The following is an 18,068-nucleotide window of genomic DNA, read 5'->3' on the forward strand; positions in this document are numbered from 1 at the left end:
CCCTGGGACTCCTGCCCCTCATTAAGGAGTCTTAGAGGACAGTTTGGCCTTCTCCAAGGTCATCCTGTCTTTCATGATTCATTAAATTAACCACATAGGGAGTGAGTCGCAATGCTGGACTTGTGGTTATTTTTCATGTAATAAATAAAGATTCCTTTGTGTGACTCTCTGGGGCCTGTCCCAGGCCGAGTCCTCCTGTTGCTCCGTGGCTCCCAGCGTCCCCATGGCAACTACAGATGGTCAAAGGCCGTGGCGGTGGTGGGCGGTGCGCTTGGCCTTGATGTGGAACTGTAATAATATGGGGAACCTGGACATGTTAGAAAAAAATAACAACATCACCGCTGGTCAGAGGGGAAATTGCACCATAGCCTTCCCCAGCATTTGCTGACCTTAAGACAGCACAAGTTAATCATTCATCCCTCTGGCCTATCTGATCATCAAAGATTAACTCCTCTCTAGCCCTGCTTCCTCCTTCTCTGGCCTCACCTTTGAGTTTCTGGCCAGAATAAGATTGGTGCCTTCTTGCCCCCCTCTCCCCATGGCTGCTATGACCTTCAACACCTTCACTGCAGAGAGAGGGCAACGGAACAGCTGCATGGGTAACCCTAAAAAAACTAGCACAAGGTGGGGGGAGGTGATCGGGACTCTTTTCAGTCTTGCCCAAACAGCCCCAGGTCAAGGAATCCTCCTTGTAAGATCCAGGGAGATTAGACTCCCAGCTGGTTACAGAGGGTCTGGTTTGAGGGTCTCCAGGGAGATGCGTGGCACACCCACAGGATAGGCAGTTCTGGGAGGCTCAGTGGGAAGAATCCCTGGCCCCTGGAATCTCACTGCCCTCTCTGGCTAACTGGAGCAGAAAAGTAGCTTGGAACTGAACACACCCAGCAAACAGGGCCAGGTCAGCCATCCTCCCAGACATTTCTGCAACACCAGGAGGGAAGGTCAAGAGAGGGGCCTAAGGGCAAGGGTAGACTTGTGGGAGTCGGCCACCCTGTGCCACAGTTTCTCTCTGGCTCAGATATTCCCAAGGCCAGCATTTAGGGAGGCTCGGGGTGGGGGTAGTGTTCCCTCCAGTCTCCACTGTGGGGCTTACTTTCGTAAAAAACTTCTTTCTCCAGCCCAGGGCCACAAAGTGAGAGAAGGGTGAAGAGATCCTCTGGAGTTCTGTCTCCGGACTTTAACCCTCAATGCTGTCCACTCCTCAAGCCAACAATAGAGAATGTGGTGAAACAAAGGACTTTTGTGTAAGGGTTTTGGTGCTGAATCATGACTATTTGTGAACCACTTAGGTGGTTAATGGGGGGCAGCAGACGGCATTCTTGAGCTCAGCTCCCAGGAAAGAGGGTAGCCAGCAGGCTGGCAGGATGCCCCTGAGTCACCGTAGTCTGCTGCTGCTGCACTGGGAGCCCTTGGAGGCAGGAGGTCCTTTTCTTTCCTTGATTCCACCCCTGCCCTTCCCTCAAGGCTGGATCCGTGAATCTTATACAGAATAGCCATTTAGTAAACATGATCTCAGACAGCAGGAGGAAGACCTAAGCCAGGATGTCTCTGGCCTTCTGCCCTCTTCCCCCAACCAGGTATATCTCCTGTCACCTTCTTCAATTACAAACACCTGCCTCTCCAGGCCCCTGTCTAACCTGGGGACTATTGGCTTTCAGATGGCTTCATTCTGGTCTTGTTCCCCACTCCGTACAGCCCGGCCCCACCCAGCAGAGACCTGGATGGCCCCAGGGACTTACTCAGCAAGCTGGAGTTGGGGAAGCGCCAGGCCTCGCTGTAGGAGGAGTAGGGGGTGTGGCCGTAGGCATTGCCAGAGTATTCACTTCCTGTGGGTAAGAGGCCTGTGAGTGATGGCACCAGGGTAGGTCTGGGGCTGAGGAGAGGGTCTACAGGGCTCACAGAGGGTGAGCTGGGAGGCTGGGGGAACAGGTGGAGCCATGGCAGGGACAGCAGAACTCAGAAGATCCCACCATCAATTCCTTTGGGAACCCTTTGGTCTGGGTCATTTGGGACCACATGCTAAAGACACTGCCCTGACACATTACAGCTCTCACAAGAGCTCCAGGAGGTAGATAAAGATATCATTATCTCTACTTTCCAGATGAAGAAACTGAAGCCCTGGAACTTGCAGAAGCTCACACAGTGGAGGGTTTGGTGGACTTTGGAAGCTATGTTCTGATTCTAGGGCCCAGGTTCTAACTGCTGCTTCTGCTGCTGTTTGGACCTACTGCAGGGAGATACCCAGGGCAAGGGGAGGAGGCTAGCAGCCAAAGAGGAAATTGATAAATATGAATGATACATATGAATTTTTAGCCTTCACAGGTGTAAGTTGTCGAGTCTGTGTGTGGGAGGTCAGTGGATGACGAGGGAGAGTCCCAGAGGCACCAACCTTAAGTGGAGAAACTATGTCTTGCTTTGAGGAGTCTGAGGCCTATCCTGAGTCTATCATTTTAAGCAAACTCAGTATATGAAGTGATACAAAGTAAATCAGATCACCTCCTGCCTTGAATGGATTCATAGCTTTCCCAAAAGCAGAGTTTACCAAAGAAAGTACTTAAGAATTCCCTTACAGAACAGCAAAGTCAAGCTGTCCACTACAGCCACCACTGGGGCTTAGCACAGAGCTTAAGTTTACACACAGTGCACCCCTTCACTCTGACAACCAGCCTATGCAGTACTTATCCATACTGAGGAGTTTGGAGTATAGCCTGACCAAGAAATTTGCCTGGAATCACACTGTTGACAGATGGCAGGGCAGAACTTGACCTGAGGGCTCTTACATCTAAGTTCCAGATAATCCATTTATACAACTAGGAGAGGATTCCATTCATAAAGCCAGATTCCTGCTAACCCTGAGATCTAGTGAATATCCAGTCTTTTAAAAACTCAACTGTGATTGTGAGCTAAGTGTCTTCTGTGGCTCCTATTCTTCCCATGCTGTCTGGAGAGAACTTGACACTCCCTGGTTCTGGAGGTGGCCTGCCTGTAATCAACCCCCCTGCTCCCCACTTCGTGGCTCTTTAACCTGGGACAAGTCACTTCACCTCTCTGAGCTTTGGTTTCCTTATCCGTAAAACGGGGCATGTTATTGTCCCTCTCATGGGGTATAGTAGGATTAAACAAGATAATACCTATTAATTGTTACTTAGTACCATGCTTGATGTACAAGAAGCACTCAACAAATGTTAGCTTTTATTATTTTCCAATTAAACAAATGCTAAAATAAAGTTCAGTAGAGGCTTGAATCAGTCATTCATTTAGCCTTAAAACATGAACTGGGGCTGCTTCCTTGTCAGAGGAATAAGCATTTGTACAGGAGGGTAGACGTGAGCAGGAGTTTGAAGCAGAGGAAGGCTACTGGATCCTTTGTCTAGGGAGTCAGTGATAGGCACACAGTCAAAACAGTAAATTCCTTAGATCAGGGACAAAATCTAATATAAATTGGATGAAAAATAGATATAAGAGAAGGAAAATAGGGCACAGGGAACAAAGAAAAAGATAACCAAAAACAAAAAGCAAAGAAAACTAGGAAATCATCTACTCTAACCATTCATTTAACAAATGAAATTGCTACCCAGAGAGGAGAAAACATTTGCCTAAGGCTGCAAGTTCAATTACACCCAGAACTAGAAGCCTGGTTCTGACACCAGCGCTCTTTCTTGTAACCCACAGTACAAATTATTCCATTTACTGTAGGCATCCCTCAGATGCACCTGGTTTCAGCATTTCCTTTAAGGAAGCCAATCCTACCATGGCTACACAGCAAGGGACCCATGCCTTCATCCCATCCTACCCGACGCCAAATACTGCAGGCTCTAAAGGATGAGGAACAGAGATGGGAACGATATCTGCCTTATTGCATTATTGTTTATCCGTGTGCCCACTCACATTTATTATTTATCCATGTGCCACTTATTTATTTATTGAACACACACCCACTGAGCACCTATCAGCCTCAGTCACATAGAGGATGGAGTAAGGAATGGGGCTCAGGAGTTGGTACCATTGAGTGTGGCATCTTCTTACTGCTAGATCTATCAGCCTGCCAGCAGTCAAGGCAGATGAAAGACCACCAGTCATCTTTGCTCTGCATCTCACCCATTTCACTTTTCCAAGGGACTTGGCCCTGAAATCATCCTCAGTTTTTGTTGTTTTTGTTCCCTCAATTCCTCCTTTTTGAATTAATCACTCCTGATTCAGCCTCCAAACACAGTCTGCTACCTTCCATCTTTAAAAAATTATCTCCCTGGAACCAGCAGGTGGCATAATGGCTATGTTGCTGGACTCCCATATGGTCGACTGTGCTTCGAGTCCTGGACCCGGTGGCTTAAACTCATGCCAGGCATATGTGCATGTGTGCCCAGGATCCTGAGAGGAGAATGGAGAAGGGATTGCGGTGTGGCCATCCCCCCTGTAAGATGATTTCACACTTTCTGCCTCTCTATCTCTCTCTGTCTTTCTGGCAAGCACATGTGCCAGAAAAAAACTCAGAAAAAAAAAATTCTCTCCCTACTCCACATCCTTCTCTAACTACCAATACCCATTTCTGTCCCATGGTCTCTGCCTTTACCTTCTCATCTCCTTCCAACCAGGCCAATGTAGATGCCCTTAAATCCTCATAGCCTCTAACCCAGTCACTCAGTGGTCATGCCCATGTTCACAATTCCCTCACTCTATTAGGTTATCAGTCCCTCTATGCCTTTGGGTATTGTGATGCCTTGATCCCCTGGTTTTTAAAACATGACCCAGTCACTGTCCACATTTCATCTTGTGATGTTTTCTCCGACCAATCACTGTTGTTTGATAGATTCCACCTGACTCCTGTGTGCCCTCATGCTAAGTTAGCTCCTGCCTTAGGGCCTTTGCACTTGCTGTTCTTTTGGCCCAGGGATGATCTGCCCATTTATCGCTTGGCTGACCACTTTGAACACCTTCTCAGAGAGCTCCCCTGATCATTCAGTCTAAAGTAGTCATCGCCTCTCTCTGTGGTTCTTTATTATCTCTTCCCATTTTGTTGTCCTCACAGAACTTATCACCATCTGAAATTACAATGTTTATTCATTCATTGATTTGTTTACTGATCTTTTATCTGCACTATTAGGTTGTAACTCCATGAATAGAAGGAACTGTCTCACTGTACCCCAGAATCCCACAGAGTAGATCCTCAGCCACTGTACACCTATACCCCCCCCACACAGTATATATATATATATATGTTGGGTCGTTGGGAAAATCATGATGCATTTTTGCATAGAAAAACATATGGAAATACATCCTGAGTTTTCCAACTATATATATATATATATATATATAATAGTGGTGTCATATATTATATTTATATAATATTATACATATTATATAAATACATATAATAATATATTGTATTATATATGATATAATAATTATAATTCTAATATTATACATATATCATATGTATATATATATTATGTGTATATATATATACACACACACACATATTTTGTGAGAGACAGAGCACTGCGGGTGGGATTAGGGGAGAAATAGAGAGAGAGGGAGAAATAAAGAAACAGAACTAGAGATAGGTATTGTTGACAGGTCTGGCTTGTGATCCTCCTGCTCCAGCCTCCCAGGTACTAGGACCACGGGCATGCATCACTAAGCCCAGCTGTTTAAGTGGGACTGGTAATCAAACCTGGCCCTCCATGATTTCAGTCATTATACAGCAGTGCCTTCCATTTTGTGCCACTCTAGCTAGGCCTCAACCAGTATGTGTTAAGCAAAAATGTGGAACATGAATGGAAAAATGCCAGGATGAATGGAAGTGTGGATAAAGGAAGAAAGGATGATAACAGAATGAAGAGATGAGAAGGTAGGCGCATGGAAAGATAAATGGATATATGGATGGATTGAATGGATGTGTTTATGAATGGATAGAGAGATGGATGATGGCAGGATAGAAAGACAGATGGATGGATGGATGGATGGATGGATGAATGGATAAATGGATAGATGGAAAGGTGAATAGAAAGATGAAAGAATGGATGAAAAGATGAATGGATCAAAGAATGGAAGGATAGATGGGAAGATGTAAGGATTTATGGCAAATGTACATAGAGATGAATGAATGGAAAGATGGCTATATGGATCCATCTATCTGAAGTTGTTGATTCCACTTCAGAACTCATGTGAGGGTCCTTAACTATACTAGTAGAGGCAGAGCAAAGAAAGAAAAAAGAAGGTGGCAAAACAGAAGGTGAATGGACAAAAGAAATCTGTGTCTCGGTCATTTTCCACCGCTGCTTTCCTAGAGCTGCTCTTTATTTCTGGTGTAGTAAGATGCAGTATGGTGTAGTGGAAAGCACGAGACCGCAACCAAAAGACCAGTGCTGGAACACTGCAGCTACTTTGTATGGTTATGACCTGGAGCTTTGCTTTTCCAAGCCTCAGTTTCCTCTCTATAAAAGTGGGTATAAAAGTGACTGGGCCAAGTTTTATATCCTATACCAGGGATAGCTGAAGGCGTAGAGGGAGTGATAAGCTAAGAGAAAGAGGGAGTTAATCCTCACCATAAAATGGTGATTAAATGAGAAATAAAAGAATGTGTACAAATGTCCAGGTATGAAAAAGTGCATATTAAATGCTCACTTCTTTTCTTCCGATATTAATTGAAGAACATCATTGGCACGCCTTGCTCTAAATATTTATTATCTACCTAACATACCACAGTAGTGGTCAATGAGTTTATCGTCTTTAATTGAAAAAACGTCTCCATTCTGTCAACTGGGAGATGACCAGCAGTGGTAAGAGATGGACATATAATTTTTCTACATAAAAGTTCCTTAATAATTCATTTGCACAATGGTGCTCCTAGGGACCAGGTGATGCATTTAAATAGTACTGCATTTTTTGAAAACTGATTTGCATGCAACTTGCTGGAAGTCCATCCACTACGTAAGGCAAGGCCTCTCCCTTTTATAATTCACTTGCAGTTAACATCATAGTTGCACAATTTTTTATAAAATTTTTCTTTTCACAGCACCTACTCAGGAGAAGGTCTTTTTGGAAACAACCTGGGAGCCTTTGATGAGAGGTCCAAGTCCTCCAGCTACCTCACAGGTCAGACTCTGGGCCCCAGGAACCCCTTGCCCTGGGCCTGCCCTCAGGGAATGATTCATAATTAAGAGGAAAGCCTTGTGCTTTATGTTTCTGCCTCCTCCTCTAAGCAGGCAGCAGGGGAAGGTGGAGGGGTTGGAAGGGGGATGGGGGGAGCCGACTGGAGCCTGGGATTTTGATTGAGAGGCCCCATTATCCACACTCTTAAAAAAATAACCGAATCTTTTCCTTTTTTATCTTGACCAATCTCATTTCACGCTCCAGAAGAGGAAGGGAGGGAGGGAGGGAGTCTGGGCCAGAAGGGAGAGAGGAGTCAGTATTCTGTATTTTCAACGCTGCATTAAGCACATTGCCACGGTAACCAGGCAGCAACAAGTGCCAGCTCAGCAGGTTCCCAGGGAGCACAGAGCCTCCTTTCCTCCTTTCTCCCTCCCCTCCCTGTGCCCAGGAGAGCCCAGCCCACCTGCCTCTGCTCAAGGTGCCCAGAGTGGGTGGCTGGTAAAGATTAACCCTTGCCATGGAGGAGGTAAGCCAGCCTGGAGAATGCACTAAGTCTCTGGGGACAGAGCCAGGGCAGCTGGCCTAGGGATGGCATAGGGGTCATGGATGCTCTGAGTTTAGTCCTTTTCAGAAGCTCCAGTTTCCCCAGCTTCTCTGGGCAGCAGAAATACCTCAATTCCATTCTACCCATCCTGGAACCTTTCCTAAGTGGCTCCCAAAAGAGTGACACATGTCCAAAGAAATTCTCATTGTCATTATTTGTCCGGACCTTGACATTCTTGGGTCACCACTGGATAAAGATTGGCAGACTCAAGTGACTGACAGGCAGGATTCCAGGACAGTCCAAATGAAGATGGAGAGTATTTCCAGTTCACCTCATACTCCATAGTACTCTTGGAGTACCTAGAACCTGGGTCCCAGTCATGGAAGGTTGAATGAGTGTGGAGGTGTGGAGGACATAGGAGGATGTATTTCAATCATTTCATCATTCCTATTCAGATTTTACAGAAGAGTAAACTGAGATTGAACAGGATTAACTCACTGAGAGACAATGGACTGCTCAAGGCTGGGCTTGTGTTTAGCTCACGGTGTTCTGTTGACTTCTAGAATATGCTCCATTAACGCTCACCAAAGCAGTGGAAGAAGTGGTGGAGTTCAGTTTGAACACTGTCTGTCTCAGCCTCTCCCTTTTTATCATGGTAGGTAATCTGGGAGAGCTGAAGCTGGGATGAGTTAAGGATCTAGGACTCCACTGGAGCATTTTCTCTAGGCATTTATAGGATGACCCTTCAATTCATCCTTCAGTGTCCTTCAGGGAGCCAATGAATGAGACACAATCTACCTCTTGGAGCCAATGAGTGGGACATAGTCTACCTCTTGCCCCCTCTAGTCCCACCTTTCTCTAACACTTTCCCTCTGCAATGCTCCCCCTTACCTGCCACCATGCCTGCGATGGCAGAAGAGGCATAGCTGCCCTGTCCGCTGCTGGGGATGTGGGGTGGATATCCGGGCAGCGTGGGCCCCACCATCTCTCGCCCTGGAAAATATAGCAGAGTTATCAGTTGGCCCACAGGGGCTCCTGTACTTACTGACTCTCTCCTGAGGCTCAGAAAATCTTGCCTTTTGTCAGTCACATTCTCTCTAAATCCACTTCTTTTCTCCTACTCTGAGCCCAAGTTCTTGTTTCCTCTGGTCTTCTGTAGGACAGAAGCTCCACCATGCAGGGAGCATTTGTGACTGAACAGCCAGACTGGTCCATGTTCCCTATGTTTTTTTATAAATGGATGCTATTTTATTAATTCACAGAAATGTCATGGTATTGGAAAGCAGGGGGGCAAAGTCTTCCAGGTTTTTGTTATCTCCCACAGCAAGCAACATGGTGGTGGGCCACATGAATACATTAGAGCCACTTTGCTTATCCCTCTCAGCCATAGCTCTGAGGAGAACCAAGAACAAGGCCTTGGGTAAGGATGACAGATGAGACCCATCACCAGCCTTTTTTGGGCCTGTGGCAGACATTGCTAATTAACCACTACATTCTTCTACAGCAAACCAGAGAGGGAATCCCACTTAGCCTGGTCTTCCAGGTAGATACAACTTATCAGAGATGCAAGGGACAAGAAACCTATTGGTTTTTCTTTACTTAGAAAGGAGACATGGCTGATTACACATGACCATGAGCCATACATCTGTCAATTACATTTCTGAAAAGAACCATTTCCAGCAATACAGACATTCTCTCTTTATTTATATTTGTGGGTTAAATGCCACTTTGGGGATACCAAGACAGCTCTGTAAAGACCCCATTTCTCTGGTTCTTTTGCTCCTTATAACAGAAAGTTAATCCTCCCCATTCTGGAAATTCCACCTAACATGGAGAGCTTCTCCCCATCAGCCCAATATGACAACAACCATGACCCCTGCCTCATGCCCCTCTTCTATTGTCCCCGTGTCCTGTGGGACTAAACCGGTCCCTCCTATGCCCCAAGATTCTTGGCAAGATGATAATATCTCCTGGTTTGCTCAGCTCTGCCTAAGTGAAGACCACTTACCCATAATAATGCCTATTTCTTTTTCAAAATGTCCAGTTTGAATAATGAATTACTTAGTCATTCTAGTTCTTAATGATGTTTAGTTTCTCAATCTGAGCAATTTTGACATTTTAGGTGGGATGTTTCTTTGCCAAGGGGCTGCCCTGTCCATTGTAGGATATTTACCAGCTTCTCCCACCTCTATTCACCAGACGCCAATAGCTGTTCCCACCCAGTATGATAACCAAAACTGTCCCCAAACATTGCATATATCCCCAGTGGAGAAGCAGTTAGGGGCAAAACCACCCCTCTTTGAAAACCCTGTGTTAGATGATGACCGTGTTACCCAAACACCTTCTGTCCTTTCCACATTGAGGGCTGATTTCTTGCAGGACTTCCATGGACCACTCTGAGCCTCTGTCAACCACCTGACCAAGTTCATCTCTTCAATGGCACTATTGTGCAGCTTCCCTCCCATCAGTCCCCCTTTTCAAAGTTTTCCATTCCTCAGCCACTTCAAGAAGTGTCTAGCAGTTAGCGAAATGGCTATGTCACTGAACTCCCATGTAGCCAACCACGATTCAAGTCCTGGACCTGGTGGCTTAAACTCACGCCAGACACGTGTACATGTGTGTCCAAGATCCCAAGAGGAGAATGGAGGAGAAGGGATTGTGGCGTGGCCATCCCCCTTGGGGGGTGATTTCTTGCTTTCTCTCTCTCTGTCTCTCTCTGTCTTTCTGGAGAGCTCGCACACTTCCTATAGCAAAAAGCTCTCAAAAAAAAAGAGGTGCCTAGTAATGATGGAAAGGGAACCCTATGAGTTAATACCACAGTGACTGTTTCTACCTTACCTCTCTTTCTGGTGATTTCCTGAAGACAATTATGACAATTATTCAACAAATACTAATTGACTAGGTACTTCTGTTAAGCCCTTGGGGACATGGCAGGGAGCAGGAAAAATTAGTAAGGCTAGGCACTACAAGATGAGACCTAAACTGGGATGTGCATTTGGAGCCAAGCCGAGAGGTCAGCAAACAAGACTACACATACTCAAACTCTGTCCTTCCTCTGGAAGGAAGAATCTAGCAATCAGAGGACTTGGCATCCTTGTCCTGCTTCCATGGCTAATTTTCTGGGTTCCCTTAGACTAGCCACTTATGTGTCCCATGCCTCAGTTTCTTCATATGTCCAATGGGAAAAAAATAAGAGTAGCCTATGTACTTTATTACTATTACTGTGAGGTTATCAGCATATTCAGAGGCAGCGTTTCATGCTACAGGTAGACATTGATTAATATGATGCACACATTCTAGAAATGGTTATATGTCAATGGAACTCTTGTAGAAATAAATCCTCTTTGAAATAAGCATTAGTGTGTATTGTTTAAAACTATGTGTTGGGGCTGGCAGGTGGTGTGGTGGTGAAGGTGCTAGACTCCCACATGGCCAACCATGGTTCAAGTCCTGGACATGGAGGCTTGCTTTCTCTCTCTCTCTGTCTCTCTTTGTCAAATTGAATAATAATAATAAATAGATAAAATTAAATAAACAATTATATATATATATATACATATATCTGTGTGTGTGTGTATATATGTATGTATATATTAATCTGTCTTTTTCTCTAGTGTACAGTGGTGGTAAGTACTGAACCAGGTAGGATAGAAGCCCCTGATATTCTACAGCAGAACCCATTCACCTGATACAGGGTCAACAAAAGAAAAAATGAATTTTTTTCATTTTTTGGTAAGGAGAGGGGGATTTTAGTATATTTAGAGGTAGGAGAGAAGTTTGCAGTGGATGTGCCAAGGTAAGGTCAGTCTTATATGAAGAAGACTTCAATATGATTGACCCTCAGATTCAGACCCCTTGGCCTTCAGTTGAAACACCTGGCTAGGCACTGGGTGAGAAAGTGGGAGTGACAGGAAGTTTGTGAGTGCAGAAGCATGAGGTGCTGATGGGTGGCATGGCAGGAAGTGACAGAAGCGGGTGGTGGCTGACTCAGGCCTGATACCTTCTCCTTTCTATTTCCTTCTCTCTGAGAGACAGAGACAGACAAACAGAGTGCGCTCCAGACCCAGGCCAGATGTAATGAAGGACAAACTGCTTGATTTCTGTGAATCACATCTTCCAGAGAGTATTAATCAAGTTTACCATACTACTTTATTGATTGGTAGGAGTTTCTTGCCACACCATGTTAAGAAGGATTCTGAGGCAGCATCTGTGTCTACCATGACTGGGCTTGGGTGCTGAGTCTTAGTTCTCTGGCCACTGATGTGCCAGTGCCAGCCTAGTGTTCTCCAGGGCTCCTTCTGGCTCCAGCATCCTGTGGCCATACTCCCATCACCTGATCTTGCTGCTTTTTGAGCTTCACAACTTAGTAGAGTTCCAGGCTACATACTCTCCTAAGGCCACAGTTTAATTTAGTCCACAGTTGCCTCCATATGGCCCACCTCATTGGAATTAGCTCCCACGCTGCCTTTACAAATGAGATTCATGTGTCTAACTCCCTATATTTTAAGATTTTGATCATTTCCCTTTAGTCCCTTACTTGTCTCCCACTAATTTCTCACTTTCTATCTCTCTGTCTCTCTCTTTCTGGTGAGTGCACACCCTATAGCAAAAAAAAAATTTTTATATAAAATAAATGTCCATTAGTATCTGCAGGGTGTGGGTTCTAGGATACCTGATGATAGAAAATCCAAAGATGCACGAGTACCTTACATAAAAATGCATAGTATTTGCACATAACCTGCATACACACTGCCATGTATTTTAAATCATCCCAGGTTATTTACAATACCTAGTACAATGTAATCCTGTGTAAGTATGTTATATTGTTTTATTTAGAAGATAATGACAAGGAAAAAAAAAACCCCTGCCATGTGTTCAATACAGACACAATCAATTTTTAAAATTATTATTATTTTCAATCCACAGTTGGTTGAATTTGCCTGTGAGGAACCTACAGATAAGGAGGATCAAGCATACATGGTTTCTTCCAAAAAGTCAAGAACTTGGGACCAGCAGCTAGCGTAATGGCCATGTCGCTGGACTCCCACGTAGTCGACCGCCGTTTGAGTCCCGGACCCGGTGGCTTAAACTCACGCCGGGTGCGTGTGTGTGCATGCCCAAGATCCCAAGAAGAGACTGGAGGAGAAGGGATTGCAGCGTGGCCATCCCCTCTGGGGGGTGATTTCTCGCTTTCTATCTCTCTGTCTCTCTCTGTCTGTCTGGCGAGCGCACGTGCCCTATAGCAAAAACCCCTCAAAAAAAAAAAAAAGTAAAAATAAAAAAAAGAATCTAAAAAGTCAAGAACCTTGAAACTTCCTTTAAAAAATTTTTTTAAAACTATGGAAGCCATAAGGTGGAGGCATTCCATCATGGCCTAACTGTGCCCTCCTATCTACTTATCTGTTCCTATGGCTCTCCATCATGTATCCTTGCTATGTAATTCACATCTCCAGTGTACTCAAAGGTATTTCCAACGAGTCCCTATTTTTCAGAAGTTGGAATGAGGTGTAGGACCACGTTGGCTAACTGAGTGGGGTTCTTTAAGCAAACTCTAACACCCATAATTATTGGTAAATATTCTAAATGTTGGTGGAGACCTGGATTAGAAAGCCATTACCTGGAGGAATGCAGAGGGTAGAGGTGACTTCAGGCTACTTTAATTGCTCCCTTTGATGTCTGCCCTCTATGTAACCTCTTTTCAATTCCTTATCTTGTTCTGATAGCAAGGAGAATTTATGGCAACCCAGAAATCTCCTTGGCAGGATTACATATAATTTTGTATAAAAGGATGGAGGAGGGTAATGGGCTCTTTCATGATAAAGCCTAACTTGGAGCTTTCCAGTCAGCTGAGCTGGAGTCAGCTTGAAGCAAACAGGACCAGGACAGCTTTGGAATCACTGGTTGGCCAGTGCATTGGGAATCCTGACTGGGATGTCTGAAGGAAATTGGCAGGAATATTAGGGGCAATCACCCTATTCCCTACATCTTGATGTGCCCTTTTTCTTGGCTGATGGGGGAGAAGCTAAGATCTGGACAGTCACCCTGGAAATAGCACTGTCAGAACCACTGGGCTAGGAGAAGATGTGCCCTGAGAGAGAAACTCCATGAAGCAGGTAAAGGAGTTGCAGGAGATGGTAGAAAGGGTCCTCAGGATGGGGTTGGGGGGGGTCCCCTCGGGGGAGCTGGTAGGTCCAGGTAGGTTAGAGCTGAGCTGATGATGGAATAAAAGCTCACAGGGGTTTTCCTCTTCTCCTCTTGTCTGTATTAATTAAGATTAATTTGGTTTCTGCATTCTTTCCTTTCTCTCAGAATCACCTCTTCCTCCCTTCCTCTCTCAGCCTCCCTCTCTGTCCACTTCTACCCTCCAACTCTTGAGATCATCCCTTCCTAATGTTCTCCTACTCTGTTATTTCCTCCAAAGCCCTCTCATCATGACTCAGTCACAGGTTAGGTATTGACCAGTGGCCTCAGGTGGAGAGTCTGTAGGGAACTCCAGGTCAGTATCCTGTACTTGCCATGGACATCAGCCATTATCTGCTTTGTGTCTGAGACACAGGGCTAGATTCAGCCTTATGAACTACAATCTTAATTTGTTTCCTGCTCTGGGCCACTTGCCTGGGTCCCAGGTCCTCCAAACCTGGGCACTCTTCCCTTTTCTAAGAGCCCCTGCCTCTGTGCTTAATCCTCACCCTCTGGGCTAGGTCCTGTGGTCACCCATTGGCCTTCATGGGTTCAACACCCTATACTTCAACAGCATTTGAACTTGGCTTTGGAGGTCACCTGCTTGAAGGACCTGCCACTGTTACATATCGGGTTTCCTGAATGACCACCTGGTGTCTGCTTCCAGTTTTTTTGCCTCACCAGCTGGATGACTTTGGTCCTGCAGCTGACCTGGAGAGTGGGCACATCCATTAAATTAAGAGCTAATGGACACTGGAAGTGTCACTCCCAATTGATTGCATGCTGACAGGGGACACTAGAAGCTATAAAAGAATGACAGGGAGGGGAGAAAGTGTGGAGATTTGGGAGGGTAGGAAGTTTACTCCAAGCTGTTTTAACTTTATATCACAGCCTGAATCTGGACTCTGACGTATCTATCAGCTCTGGACTGCGTCTGTCCTTCACTATTCTCTCAGCTGGTCCTGCCAAGCCTCTTCACAGCTTGCACAGCAACTGAAGAACTGCTCCCTATCATCACATGCTTCATCTATACCCCCACCCTTTGCCTGCTGCATTGCAGCCCACCTGCTCTGGCCTGCTATTGAAATGGGACATAAGCCTTGCCCTGTGATAGGGCCAGTCCACCCTACAGTAGACAGGATCCTCTCCTTACCTCCCTCCTTCCTCCTTCCCTATCCCATCTTCCCTGGCTGACAGTTTCACTCAGCTCACAGATTTTTTTTCCTTTAATCACTTCAGTCAAAACAAATGACCTATCTCTGCTGACTTCATCCTCTTGAAATTTCAAACTCCAAGTCAACATTTTCTTCCTTGCTTCAGAGCCTTGAACACTGTCTCTGCCCACCCACTGGGTGTCCAACTCTCCCAAGAGGACCTCCAGGGTTAGCTGAAGGGACACACGGTGGGGGCAGGGTGGGGGAGAAAAAAAACCATGTTCCATACAGACAAAAGCGTAAAGCTGATTATAAGAAAGGGTCATGGACTTGCGTCAGATGACCTTATGGTCCCTCTGGGCTGGAAGAGGTTCTCCTCCTCTAGTGTAGGGTTTTCAAGGTCAAGACTTTCTGGAGGCAGGGTCCTACTGCAAACACAGCAGTTTTTCACTGGTCTGGTTGGGATACTTGGCCATCAGGAGAGCATTTTGAGGCCCAATGCTTTTGAACACCATGGGTCCAGATAGACTGTCTGACTACAGAAACTCTGTAACAGGCTCCCCTGCCCTGCCTCTTTACTGTGATATCTTAAGGTAGTTGGGGTGAGGTGGAGAGGAAGCAGGGAGGCATTTGCTCTCTCAGTCAATAACTGCACTCCCTGGAGACAGCTCTAACATTAAAGAGTCTTCTATTGCTGAACTTAAAGCTCGCTGGCTCCCTCCACTGGTCCTGGGTCCCCCTTGGGTCCACATCTAAAAGCCTCATTTCTACAGAAGTCCCTGAAATAACTGAAAGCCACTGTGGACCTCTGCCTGTGCCCTCACTACCCCTTAGGTCAGCCCCCCAAGCCAAACACCATTGACTCTTAGCTGTTGCTCAGAGTCCTTCTGCCAAGGAAAGCCAATTCTACCTGGCTCTATGAGAGTTCTGACCCACAGGGTGCCCAGTCTTCACTCTGCTGGACACGAATGTTGCGATCCAGAGACTGTGGCCAGCCCTTCCCCTTCCTGGACTTGCTTCCTCATCACAATAAGGAGGGATATGTGCCAGATGCTCCCTGAGGTGCTTCCAGCTATCAGTGTTTTGAGGCAGATGAGGTTCTTGTTGGGAGGCCCCCAAGCCCCATCTCTCAAGTTGTGGCATATTCTGAGTTTATCATCCTGAAAAGATGCTCCAGTGTGCTCCACTGGTGATGCTGCTAAGCTGGGTACGAAAACAGCTACACAGAGACCCAACTGGCCTGACTGTCCTGTTTTAGAAATTTAAATCAGAAATTGGCTCCAAAAGCCAATGCCATTTGTCCTAAGTTTTCTTTTCTTTCCTTCTTATTATTTTTTTTTTTAACCAAAATCAAACAGTTGTCACTGTACAGTGTTTGGTCCCTGGCCTTAGGGTTTCTACACTTCCATGGGGTTTTGGAGCCAAGTACCCCACTTCTTGGCACCCTCAGTGTGCCTGCCCCTTCCAGGGCCTGACTTCACTATGTCTCGACACCTCCAAATGGTGCCCAAGGAATTAGGGAGTGGGGTGGTGAACAAAATCAGTACCATAGAGGGGGCTGGACCCGAACCACGGGCCTGGCAGCTGGCCCTGAGGACCCCCCTCCCGCCCCCCGCGATTCCTGCACAGCCCAGGACCTCCCTGTCGTACCTGAGAGGAGGGCCTGGCCCGTGAACTGCCCGTACACGGAGGCAGCATGGGGAAAGGCATTGAAGGGCGGGACCGAGGCACCGGCTGGGACCCCGGAGCCGACTTGCTGCAGATCCAAAAAGGCGGAGCTAGATAAAGAGGAAGGGGTGGAGCTAGAACTGGACACCTCGGGGGTTTCCTGCTTTATGGCGAAGGGTGAATGAGGATCTGCCGGAGGGAGGGAGACAACAAGGAGAGAGGGATGTGAGATGAGGGGGCGGGAACATGCACAACCAAGCCATGAGATGTGGGGAGGGGTGCGGGCAGCGAGGCCGGGCAACCGGCTGTTCTGGAGTCAGGGAGGGAGGGCTACAAGGTGTTACTCAGCTTGCGTGTGGAGTGGGGAAAGTTCTGCCTCCCTGCTGTACCTTCTACCAGAATATGGAGATGGAATACATTGCGGGTGAGGTGGCATGTGTCCCACCTCTCCCCTCGGGAGGGGGTCATGAGGAGTCCCAGCAGGGGCTAAGGATTGAAGGCAGGACCCCTTTGATCCTCCTTGGGTCGCAGCCAGCATAGCCCACCTTTCCTCTCCAGGCCAGGGCCCCACACACCTTCCTCCTGCCAGCCAGCCAAGCTCTGCATTCCCTTTCCCTGCAATCCGCCCTCACAGTTGGGCCCAGGTGGCCCAGAAGGCTCCAGGCATCGTACCTGCCACCACTGGATAGGTCTGGTGAGTCGAGAGGTTGCGCCCCAGGGGTGTATTGGAAGGGGTCAGGGTGGCCTTCCCGTCGTCCAGGGCACTGTTGAGCAAGGGCAGTGGGTAGAGGCCCTGGGGAGCAAAGAGAAGTCAGTGCACAGAGAGACCTGGGGTGAGCAACTTTCCTACAGACCTTATAGCCTGTCGTAGGACTTGGCAGCCCCGAGCTCCCCAGGAAGAGCTCCTTGCTTCATTGTTTCCTCCTTTCTTTCATTCTCCACTGGTATTTAATCAGTTCCTAGTCTCAGACTCAAAGCTTTACTGTTCTTCTCCCAAACCCTAGCTCATGACTTCCGCTTCCACATCCCCGGAATTCAAGGTTGGCTGGTGGCCTGGGAGCTGGTGTCCTTCAGACATGCCCTGGCTAGACGTTGGCCTTCTTCTTTGTCTCCTCACATGCTTTGGGTCCACAGATGTCAAGGGCTGGAGCAGTCAGCCCATAGGACTGCACAGACTCCTTCACTCTGTTAGTTAATTTATTCCTTTCCAGATAGGAAATGTAGGCGGAGAGATGAAACTTGTCATACTCTAATACAGGGTGGGGGAAGATGCAGACTCACAGGGTCTGCTCGAGTGCTCTTGTTCCCAACCACTGCCCTCCACTCTTCTACATTTGCACAGCACTAATGTTAGAGCTTTGCCTGTTCTCCTGAGTCCTTCCAAAAGCTCTGTGACACGGGCCAGTAAGATGTCTTTTTTGTGTGTAGGG

General features: G+C 46.7%; 1 protein-coding gene across 1 annotated transcript in view; it reads right to left on the minus strand.

The window, feature by feature from the left end:
* Window positions 1-6: 6 nt before the first annotated feature.
* The window catches only part of PAX8 (paired box 8), a 65,791-nt gene continuing 47,729 nt past the window's right edge, over window positions 7-18,068 (minus strand). Inside the window, 5 exon segments of the mRNA XM_027775003.1 lie at window positions 7-307; window positions 1,740-1,826; window positions 8,528-8,629; window positions 16,621-16,827; window positions 17,311-17,431. Coding sequence (XP_027630804.1) covers window positions 231-307; window positions 1,740-1,826; window positions 8,528-8,629; window positions 16,621-16,827; window positions 17,311-17,431 — 594 coding nt within the window. The 3' untranslated portion in view covers window positions 7-230.

Source organism: Tupaia chinensis, unplaced genomic scaffold (genome assembly GCF_000334495.1).
Source record: "Tupaia chinensis unplaced genomic scaffold, TupChi_1.0 Scaffold000511_1, whole genome shotgun sequence".
Taxonomy (NCBI): Eukaryota; Metazoa; Chordata; class Mammalia; order Scandentia; family Tupaiidae; genus Tupaia; species Tupaia belangeri.